The 12,004-nt window shown below is 32.7% G+C and overlaps 1 protein-coding gene across 1 annotated transcript in view; it reads left to right on the forward strand.

The window, feature by feature from the left end:
- The window catches only part of LOC111043687 (elongation of very long chain fatty acids protein AAEL008004), a 102,202-nt gene that overhangs the window by 42,024 nt on the left and 48,174 nt on the right, over window positions 1-12,004 (forward strand). The window contains exon 3 of the mRNA XM_039439689.1: window positions 10,115-10,188. Coding sequence (XP_039295623.1) covers window positions 10,115-10,188 — 74 coding nt within the window. The remainder of the gene's footprint in view (window positions 1-10,114; window positions 10,189-12,004) is intronic.

Genomic DNA, 12,004 nt, shown 5'->3' on the forward strand with positions numbered 1-12,004 from the left:
TTGCAGTAGCAGAAGTCTTCGGGGTGAATTACAGCATTTAATTTGGATTTTCGTTCAATAATAATAATTAATTCATTAGCATTTTGAATAATTGCAATATCTCAGTAATTTCCATCTGTGGGAATAATATACTTGTGGTATTTATCCATAACAAACATAATAAGACACTGTGTATAGGAAGCACAAGAATGCTATCTCTATTATAATAAAGGAAAGAACTGGCTTATACACTTACGGGATAGGAAATTCACGAATGACGCATCATCACGTCTCAACTACTCAACTGATTAACTTGTAATTTTGCATATAAATTCTTAATTCACCGAGGATGGTTATAGGTCTATTCTAATTCCTGAAGATCTCAATTTGTCAAGTTTTAATACAGCCCTATGCGGATCACGGGTTAACTGCAAGTCATCAATAAATAATATTGAAGCACCTTTAGAAACTTGGAAGCATAGAAATGCTTGTAATTATGCATATAAATTTCTAATTTCCGAGGATGGTTGGTTATAGGTCTATTTTAAATTCCTAAAGATTCCAGTAGGTCAAGATTTCAGTTTGTCAAGTTTTTAAGTAGACTGTTGCGGAGTACGGATTACCTGCTAGTTATGAATAAAGTAGATTCGATTTAGTAAACTAAATTCAAATCAATAAAGTTTTAACAAAATGGGTGATGATTCAGAGACCGTAACGAGGCATGTGACAACATATAGCTTCTAATAGAATGAAAGCTGACAGTTTTACCTGAATTCCATTGTAGTCAATGATAGCTGAAACAATATTGAATACATGTCAGATATTTATTTTTGATGTAAACCAGTTATTATAGTCAGGGTGAACCTGTTCCATGATTGTAATCTAATAATATTTATGAAAATAGTTCCACATCTCTTCCGCAAGTTTATCTTCCGTGGTTTCAGTGGTTTCCTGCCTCAGTTGCTGTATTCTAAATAACATTTCTCTGCCTTTATAGTTCACTATTTCGTGTGAATTTTCAGTCATTAATTAATGAACTTGTTCTTAATTTCAAATATCTTATTCTCTTTCAATTTTATAATGTAAGCACTGTTCTCAACCCTTAAATAAACCGGGTTTCTTCTAAAATTGATCATAGAGAAACCATAGTTCATCTCTGAATGTACTATCATACAGGAATGAAAGCATTCATTATCTTTGTTATATTTCCTCTATGGTACCATCTCTCAAACAGAATCCAATTGAATTCGAAACTATCAAAAAACTATCTCAAATAAGAAACTAAGGGCAGGTTTCCGAGCTCGGGATTTAACTAAGTTCTAGACTTTAAACAGCTGGAGTCAGAAAATTGGCTTTCCGAAACGGGACGTAGTCGTAGTCATTGTCAAAGTCACGTTTAAATTAAATTTGGAAAAAAAACTAGAAAATTGAACAAAAAATAAAGAGAAAATACTGTAAAGTTTCAGCTATTTTGAATCATTTATAGGAATGTTTAATTTCGTCAAGGAAAAACGTTTCCAATATTAGAAATGAGAAAATAAATATTTATTTTGCTGCAATTATTTACTGCTGTTTAAGACTCCAGCTGTTTAAGGTCTAGAACTTACCTGAATCCCGAGCTCGAAACCCGGCCCTTAAGTCATGTACAATATTTTTTTTATGAGAAGGCACATATACATAGACTACTCATATGAGAAGGCACAATAGGCTTATGCCCAAAACTGTCCCTTTTCAAATTTATACTACAGTCCAAATCGAAAACTGGTATTGTCGGGTGAACCACCAGACTTGTGGAAATTTATTGGAAATCAGTTGCAAATTCAAACTCATGCTTTTTAATAATTGTTTATCATGAATATTGAATTATTAAAAATGTAGTGAAGGATAATCCATTGAGTAAAAGAAGGGTAAATTTCCCATTTCAATTGATTTATAATCAGCTGATTTATAATTTTTAAAGACCTGCTTGTTTGAAATTTGTGTGTTGGATTATTTTTGTGACATCATTCGGTTGAGAGGTGAAAGTCAGTACTGCCGCTATGCTGCTCACTGCCTACTGTATTTCCTGATAGTCATGTCACCGACAAGAGAGAGAGAGAATGATTAAGATGTAAGAGAGGACAGAATTTGAAATAAGGAGAGTGCATTTAGAGAAATTCAGTACCGTGCTTACCAAGTGGGAGAGACACAAGAGAGCGAGGTTGAGAGGATGATAGAGTGATAGAGAGGTGAGTGAGAGAGAGTGTAAATGAGAGAGGTTGAGAGAGTAAAAAAATGAGAAGGAGATGTAAGAGAGGACAAAATTTGAAATAAGGAGAGCGAATTATGAGAATTTAGTATTGTACTTATCAAGTAGGAGAGATACAAGTAAATGAGGGAGGGAGAGAGTGAAAAAAAGCGAGGAATAGAGATTTTTTTCATACTTCAAAAAGAGGTACATAAATTTGGGAGAGGAATAGCACAAGGTTGCCTTATTTTTCCTCTCCCTATCAGTTTGATGATGTACTTATTTATGAACATTCTAAATCTTCAAATCAATATTCCTGGATCAAAAATCAAGTGAAGAAGCAGTGTGTGATATCATAACCTCAAACTTTTGACAACATTAACTTTTTATCAAAATTTTTGGAGAGAAATAGTACAGGCTCAGCCTATTTTTCCATCCAATGTCATAATTAAATTATGATTGTAGTATTTTTTACGATGAATAAATAAAAAGGGTAATAAAATAGGGAAAGATAAATATGGGAGGTCAAAATTTGAAAGAAATATTGATTGATTGATTGATTGAGTACTTTATTTATGTAGATTACAATATATACTGGCTTATACACTTATATACAATAGCTTACAATACAGCAAAATTATAGATGAATTTACATAATATAGACTAAGAAAATAATTATTGAACTGTATATGATATGAAAAAGCAATTTGTAATATAATAACTATAGATAATAATCATATTGTTATGCATCTACATAAATTGGCGGAGCTTTGGACATATCAATGTCCATTCTTTGGGAAGAATATTAAAAATATCCTCCCCACTAACTCTCTACCAAATATATGAGAGGAAGAGAGAGAAGAATGGTATAGTAAAATTAACTTGGTACTTTCAGCATTCCATGTAAATAAGGTCAATGATTCCGTTTCAAGCAATGCTGAAAGTTTGATCTGATTTACACTGAAGAGTGAGAGAGGAAGCTGATGAAAGAGAAATTAAGCATGTCTATTGAAAGAGATCACTGGCTTCTTCCAAATGATCAATGAATTTTCTATTCATAAAAAATAGAAAGCTGAAATCATTAATCAAAATATTGAGTTTCATGTGTGTCATTCTCAGTATTGTACTATGATGTGGTTTTAGTTGTATGTTTGTATTGTTTAGGTAGGAAAAATCTTTTAAAAAATGTATTGATTGTATAATAGCACAAATACAACTCATTAATGTCACTATAGAGAGGTCCACGTTATAATGACAGTATTCGATTAACGTTGGTGTTGCTATCCTTGTCTATCATTCGACCAAGCAGGTAGCGCTATCCTTTTCTAGCTCCACAAAGTTGCTAGATAGTTTTTTAACAATGTAGAAATGTAATTAATCAACAAAATATCTTATCTCAATTATGAAAATTTGTTATTCAATCTTAAAGAATTATATTGTCTTGACAAATATAATATAATTGATTATTGTGAACAAGAATAAACAATTAATACTACATCAGATACAAACCAGTATCAGCCAATGAATCTAGAATACATGAATTCTAGGTACATTGGTATCAGCTATCCTCTATAAGAGGTAGTGGCAAGGCAGAGAATCGTGAACCCTGTCTTTCTCCATGGCAATTATAACCCACTATAACGGACGATTCAACAGTAACGTTGATTGGCTAGCTCTCCCTCTCCTACAAGTGTTAAAAGTAGGCGTGACAACTCTCGGCCAATCACAGCGCAGTACGCCGTTCTAGCCAGACAGCCAATCAGAGTCCTCCATTTCAAGTATTTCAAAGCTCTATCCAACTGCAAAGGTTTACTTTGATTTATCTCCGAGTTTGAATTAATACAATGAAATAAATCAGTGTGAAATAAATCATTTGATTAGCATTGGTGTTGATATCCTTGTCTATCATTCGACAAAACAGCTGGCGCTATCATTTTCTAGCTCCGCAACATTGAACACATATTTTCTTGGCGAATAAAATATAATTAATCGATTAAGACAAGAATAAACAGTTGATTATTACATCAGATAGACCGGTGTCAGCTATCCTCTATAGAAGGCAGTAGCAAGACAGAGAATCAGCAACACTGTTTTGCTATCTTTTTCCACTGCCATTATAATGTAAGCCTCATTATAGTGTGGCTTCTAATCTTATTTTCCGTAAGTTTAGACTGACAGTATTTAAGTGATGTATTTAATGAGTAAAGACATGCTAATTATTATGTTGGTATGTCTTGCCAATTCCGGAAGCACATAATTGCATCGAAAAACTCATTTACATTGAAAAACGATCATTATAGCTCTATGTACTGGTAGTTTACTATGTATAGGAGTAGTATAATACTAGTATTAGTCCACTATGTATTACAAGATTAGTATATTCTATAGTGAGGTCCACGTTATAATGGCATTGGAGAATGATAAAAATAAAAGCCAGAGGGATTAAAATATATATAAATTTTGTATTTAATGATATGTGTGTTGAAATTGAAATAGGAGAACAGCGTTCACGATTCTTTGCCTTGTCACCGTCTCCTATAGAAGATAGCTGCTGATGCCGATATATCTGATGTAATATCAACTGTTTATTCTTGTTTTAAAAAGCAATTTGTCAATGATTAAATAATACATTTTTATAATCGAGAATTTGACGAATATCTTGTAAATTAATTATGTTTCTACATAGTTGAAAAACAATTTGGCAACGCTGCTGAGCTAGAAAATTATAGCGCTATCTGCTTTGAGAATCTGATTGAAAACTTGACCTACTGAAATCTTGAAGAATATTCAAAATAAGCCTATAACCATCCTTGGTAAATTAATGATTTATATGCAAAATTTGAAGTTAATCAGTTGAGTAGTTGAGACGTGATGATGCGTCAATCGTGAATTTCCTATCCCGTGCATGTTGTTAAGACGATTCCTTCCTTTACTATATTATAGAGAAACACTCCAGTACCCTTTTATTATATTTGACGACACTAAATAAAAAAGAAATAGCATATAGAAATGATACATTGAGTACATCTTTCACTATATTTTCTCTTCAGATAATGTTGCCGGTGAGATGTTGTGATATCTATCCATAATGAAAACACTGGGATTTTTTCAAAAATATCACTTATTTATTGTTAAATTATTTCGATTATTTTCTCTATTATACTAGTGAATCTATGAGAATAAAACTATCAAGTAGCCCTCAAATGAATTATAAGCTAATTTAGTTTTGAAATAATTGATCATAAAAATAAACTGAAATCGAACACTAAGGCTATCATCATAATATAGTTTGTCAGCTATGAAATAATGCCAAATTTGGCAACACCGGATTTAATTTGGATTTAGTTGACACACTGTTACAATACTGCTGAGTTGTCAATTAAGTACAGGCTAATAAACAATAATTATAATTAACACCGGTAGTGTTACTTCTAACGTTTAATGGGTCAGTGTATTATTAATACACAGTCTAGTGTATTGAAGTGTATTGTCTTTGAACATGCTAGTGGTTTGATAAATTTGTTTTGAGTGGATTAACTAGTGTTTTGCAGTAAATTTATTACTAGTACATGATTTAATTGAAATATATAGATGTATTATCTTAATCTATAAATTGGTATTCACTTTGTGAGTGATGAAAAACTTGTGACTAATTTGAAATGGATATAAAGAGGTAGGTCCAGGTGTTTCAAAGTTATTGGTTCGGTTGCACAAAGGCCTGTTGAATTTAACAGTGATTAAATGTTACGTGAATCAATTAGAGAAGCCTTCTTTTCAGAAAATTTTTCCCTGGTTGGGTCTCGTGGCATTTGATCATGTTTGAAATTCAACAGACTTTTGAGAAACCGAGACTGAGAATTTCATAGAAGATTCCATTTGGAAGATAAAAATGTGTTTTTGTAATTGATAAATTTGGGGATTTCTTTGTGAGGGATGGAAAAAATTCTTGAAACTAATGTGAAATGAATAATAAGAGTTAGATCCTTGATATCTTAATATTTGGAATACGTCATTCAGTCTCAAACACGGAAATACTGCACTGAAAACTGTCTAAAAATATGAAAAAATATTGATGTATGTTATTTAAAATACTTTAATCCAGAACATAAACAATACAGATTAACTATAGTGAGGTCTATTTATTTATTTGTTAATACATTTATCTATATATATAAAAGCGAAATGGCACTCACTCACTGACTGACTGACTGACTCACTCACTCACTCACTCACTCACTCACTCGCAGAACTAAAAATCTACCGGACCAAAAACGTTCAAATTTGGTAGGTATGTTCAGTTGGCCCTTTAGAGGCGCACTAAGAAATCTTTTGGCAATATTCTAACTCTAAGGGTTGTTTTTAAGGGTTTAAAGTTCGTCTTTTAGCATGTATATTCTTCTTCTCCCAATCTCTTAATTATAATTGAATTTCCATATCATATGTTACTATAGAACTATAATCTAGATAGAGTACCTCTTCGAAACAGTTGTTAACTGGCAACTAAATTAATAATTTTGTCAGGTTGGCATTAAGTTGAGTAGACTTTGTTAGGTTGGCACAAAGTTGAAGATTTAAATGCATTTATCGTGGAAAAATTGATTGGGCACTGCTACTTCAATCCTGGGAATATTATATTAATAGCCGTCAGGCTTGCTTCGCTCGCCATATCCGTTTAGCCAGACGTTTAGTCTGGACCCCCGACTGGATTGTCCTAACATATGATAGAAATGCTCAAATGAAAATGAATCAAATGAATTGCTCGCCTGCTGATCTCATTCTTGGACGATACAGTCGGGGGTCCAGGGGGCGGAGCCCCCTGGCTAGACGGATATGGCGAGCGAAGCGAGCCTGACGGCTAGTAAGTCATATAAATATGACCAGGAAAGACCAACAGGCACAGCCCAAAACTATTATGTTCACAAATTCTGATAGCTAATAACATGTCTATTAAAATAGGTTATGTTCTTACTGTGGAAAGTTATAATAGCTATGTTATAATGGCAGTATTTGATTAACATTGGTGTTGCTATCCTTGTCTATCATTCGACAAAGCAGATAGCGCTATCCTTTTATAGCTCGGTAATTATACCGGTATTAGCTACCCTCTATAGAAGGTCGTGGCAAGGCAGAGAATCGGCAACGCTGATGATGGAACATGTTCAAACAATAAATAGTAATAAGAAAAGCCTTCAAAAATGACACTGTACCTTATTCTATTCAGAAGGCTTTAAATTATAGGCTACTGGTCCAAATATTTATACCTAATTACTACCTTGGATATTAGGCTGATAACGCCTTCTTTATCTTAACTTATTAGACTCAATTAGGCTCGTCTGTAGCCTAATCAAGTTGTTGATGCGGGGAGTCTCAATTTGAAATATCAGCTTTAGTTGAATTGGAAGTTAGTATTGATGTTGTTTACAAGGAATGGTGGCAGATTGGATTGAATCTCTCTGTATAGCGTATTAGTAAATCCTATACTATTGAACGGGCAATTTCTTTTAATATGTTTGTATTTCACCTCGATATTTTATATTTATCTGGTTATTCATGCTCAACGGATCTCGAAAACGGCTCTAACGATTCTCACGAAATTCAGAACGTAGTAGGTTTATAATAAAAAAAATCGATTGCGCTAGGTCTCATCCCTGGGAAAACTCGCTGAAGGACATTAATAGGATAATTATTATTCATCCTTGGAAAAACAGCTGATAATAATTTTTCGTCGTCTGTTGATGATGGAAGTGAGTGAGCGAGTTCATCTGTGTGGGACTGTGTCAAAATTATGACTCAGCTGTTGAACTTTTGTAATCATTCAATCAGGTACTTAGTGCCGTGTGCATAAAAGCCGGGTTATTTTCAATCCTGATTAATTCCAGTAAATCCATCTTTTTGAAATGGTGTCTGATTTGGTTCACGTGAAATTAATCAATATTAAAATTGAACCGGCTTTTATGCAACCGGGCCTTTGTGAGGGAAATATTTGCATTCCTCTGGGGATTAATATCAATTTACTGTGATTAGATAGAACATTTCTGTATGAGCAGATAAATGTTATTATAGTTTTTTCTTTCGTAGTAAATTGTTTCTGCATTTTTGTACTCCAGAGCGAAGCTCGGTCCCCGATATTAGGGTACGTTTATGTCGGAGCTGCGATTAGTGATAAAAGCTGCGATTCTAGCAACGCGTAGATAATACCAACGTGCTTTCTAATAGGCCTGTTTATGTCGGAGTTGCGATGATAATCGATCTTGGGTCCTGACCATCGATAAGAGCATCGATAATGGCTCGGTCCATTTTCGAAGCTAGTATCGAGGCTAGTATCGAGTTGTAGACTACAAAGTACAAACATGAACCAATATTTTTTAGACATTACATGGAAGACTCTTAACACTATTAATAAATTAGGCTCCCGTTATAGTGGAGTTCACTTTAAACCGTCAGAATTCCTTATAAATAACATTAATGCCATTAAATTCTTGCCATTAAATCAATGCTGCCCGTTTGAAGTATAGGTTGATTATGTACTTAAATAATGGACCGCCAATCTACCTGAACAAATGTCAACAGCTAATAATAGATTTCAAGGCTGCTAATTCGAAAAACACTACCTTTTTTGAAGGTTTAGCAGTATAGTGAGGTCTATAATGGCTGTGAGAAAGCATTGCCGATTCTCTGCCTTGCCTTCTGTAGCTCTAGAGGATAGCTGATACCGTCAAAGAATCGGTAACGCTGTTTCCCTATCTTTCTGCACTGCTATTATAACGTGGACCTCACTATGTAGTCAGCCTAGTTTTCGGATAGATTTTCTGTTTTTGTAGATGATTGAGGAGAAATAGTATGAGACATCTTTTAAGTAGTAGCAGTTCGTGAAAAGAAATGTATTTTGTTTTGAAGCTTCTAAATTGAAAATCTACTTTGTGAAAATAATTAAGGACTGAAAATTTTGTGAAGTGAACAACTACTAGACTTTACGTATTTCGGACTATGTGTAACCTGTGAATATTTCAACAAATTATTCTTTAAGATGAACTATTTTATACTATTCTTCCTAGTATTCATGTTTTCTTGTATAATATTTTACGTGTATGTTATTTTGACTGGTGTTTCTTACATTAACCCTCCATGTTATAATATAGGTTGACTATGTTTGCTAAACAATAATTTCTGACGTTGTCCATAACTATTGTAATGTTGAGCGGCAATAAAATTATATTTATTCATTTATTCTACCTTATCTAAATTTGGGAGAGGAATAGCACAAGGTTAGCTTATTTTTTCTCTCCCAAACATGATGTACTTATTGTATGAATCAATAAATAATAAAGATTCACTTCAAAATATCAGCATCTCTTATGAATAAAAATCTAAATAAATTTCAATGAAATCTAAATTTAAATGAATACATAAGTATAATCAGTGTTTCCAATTCTTTTTTGTGTAGTTGAGAAGTTGATATTGTGGTAATTATTCATATTGAATGAAAAAGACTAAGATATTGTCAAAAAACCACTGATTTATTGAAATTAGAAAGACCGGTTTCGGTTATTACACCATTGTCAATCTCTGATAAACTCCCTGATCTCTGTTTATCAGAGATTGACAATGGTGTAATAACCGAAACCGGTCTTTCTAATTTCAATAAATCAGTGGTTTTTTGACAATATCTTAGTCTTTTTCATTCAATATGTTTCCAATTCTATCAATACTCACAGGTTAATGTGAATAACACAATAATATTTAGTAGTTATCCAGTATTAGTATAAACTCTATTATATTTATTGGAGAGATGATAGTATTGTTTTTCTGTGATTTATCGATTTCCCATGCTTCAAAGTTTCTAAAGGTGCTTCAATTTATTGATGATAAAGCTTCGAAACTAAATGTTTGTTTCTCTTTTTTGCACAGATACCAAACCGAAATGGCTACCTTAGTGCTTGACATAATTGATGGCTACCATGACATCATGGACAATCAATCAGGTAAGATTATCAATCAATCAATCATTTATTATGCAATTATTTTCCGTTACCACCGGCTGCTATAGTACCATAGAGTAAATATACTGTATTCAATTTAATCGTATCAGCAGCTACTTATACTTGAAGTATTTAACAGATGCTCTTATTTATTTGCATTCTATAATAGTAGATAGCTATGATTCAAGTTATCCAAGTATATCTGATCCAATTTTAATTGTTGTTTCCTGTTAATTATGATCAATTATATATCGAATATATTATATTTATTCATACATGTAAAATTATTACACTTATGTGAGAATGCATAACAGGTTTGTATCCAAAACTGTCTCTTTTCAAATTGATACTACAGTCCAAATCAAAATCTTCGTCAAGCTGCTATGTTTACTCTACCAATACTATATTTACCAAGATGAAATAGATTTTCATGATTTAACTATCAATTTCCATGATCATTGAGATTCAATATTCTCCTAATTAATTTTATGTATTTGTAGCTTATGATCGAATTTATTACGGTGAGAAGCTAGAAAAGCTATCCTTTTCTAGCTTCTCAGAAAAGGATAGCGCTATCTGCTTTGTCTGATTGACAGGGATAGCAAACCAAAGTTAATCAGGTGCTGACTTTATAACTTGGATCTCTCTAGAGTTTTATATAACAGAGGTAAAACTCTTTCAAATAAAACTACTAGGAAAATCTCTTTATAAAATGAGTCATACTACTAGTATAATTCAATGTTACTATCTAGTCAAATTGATTAATAAAACAGTTAATTAAGCGTTAAATCCAAACCAAAGGTCATAGTAAATTCTAGAATTCTATAATAATGGAATACGTCGCTACTATATACATGCATTTATGGTAAAAACTGCATGTTTTTACCGCTATGTCCATAGTTATATAACTTGTACTTGAAGAATGAGTTTGTACCACTGTAATATGGTTATAAATTGTTATGTTCAGGTAAAATTACATCAATGCATGTAACAGTTTATTGTGAATTCATTGAAAATTGTCAGTATCCATTAAGAAGCAACGTACTTGCTTCCCATTTAATCAATTATGACAGTTTTATTTTAAGTGAGTTTGACTTGAGTGAAATTTAGTTGAAAATGTCAGTGTTGCTTGAATGGGGTACATTGTTATTGTTTATGAGGAAATCTGCCAGTTCTGAGAGAAACTCACTAGAGTGAGGTCCGCGTTAAAATGCAGTGGAGAAAGATAGGAGAACAACGTTGCCGAACCTCTGTCTTGTCAATGCCGTCAATAGACGGTAGCTGATACAGGTTTATTAATTTAATGTTTACTGTTCATTCCCGTTTAAAATGATCAATCATATTTTATTAAGCAAGAAATTATATTTTTCGCCCCACTTGGATGTAATGAGCTGGTTTTCGTGCGTCATATGGTGGCCGAAAATGATTGTTTTCTGACCAGGCCGGTAAAAGTTTTACGGCCCTAGGGCTGTAAAATAACCTTGAAGTCAGCTGATTCTGATTTGATGTGAATGTGTTTACAAAATGGTTTATGAAACGGAATCAGTTTATGCTTCTAGAATTTAATAAGTATTCTGCAATAAGATACTATCATTTTATTTGGATGAATAAAATACAGATAAGATATATATTATAAACTATTCAAATTCGATTTTCAGAGGAGGATAGAACTTCTAACCTAAACTTCCGAAGTCAATGACAACAAGCATTGTTGACGTTGACATTCAGATTGGCCAAATTTCAAGTGTGCTAAAACAGCTGATCAAAAAATTTCATTATTTGTATTTATTATTCAAGAATCAAAACATTTATAATAATA

Source organism: Nilaparvata lugens, chromosome 13, assembly GCF_014356525.2.
Source record: "Nilaparvata lugens isolate BPH chromosome 13, ASM1435652v1, whole genome shotgun sequence".
Lineage (NCBI taxonomy): Eukaryota > Metazoa > Arthropoda > Insecta > Hemiptera > Delphacidae > Nilaparvata > Nilaparvata lugens.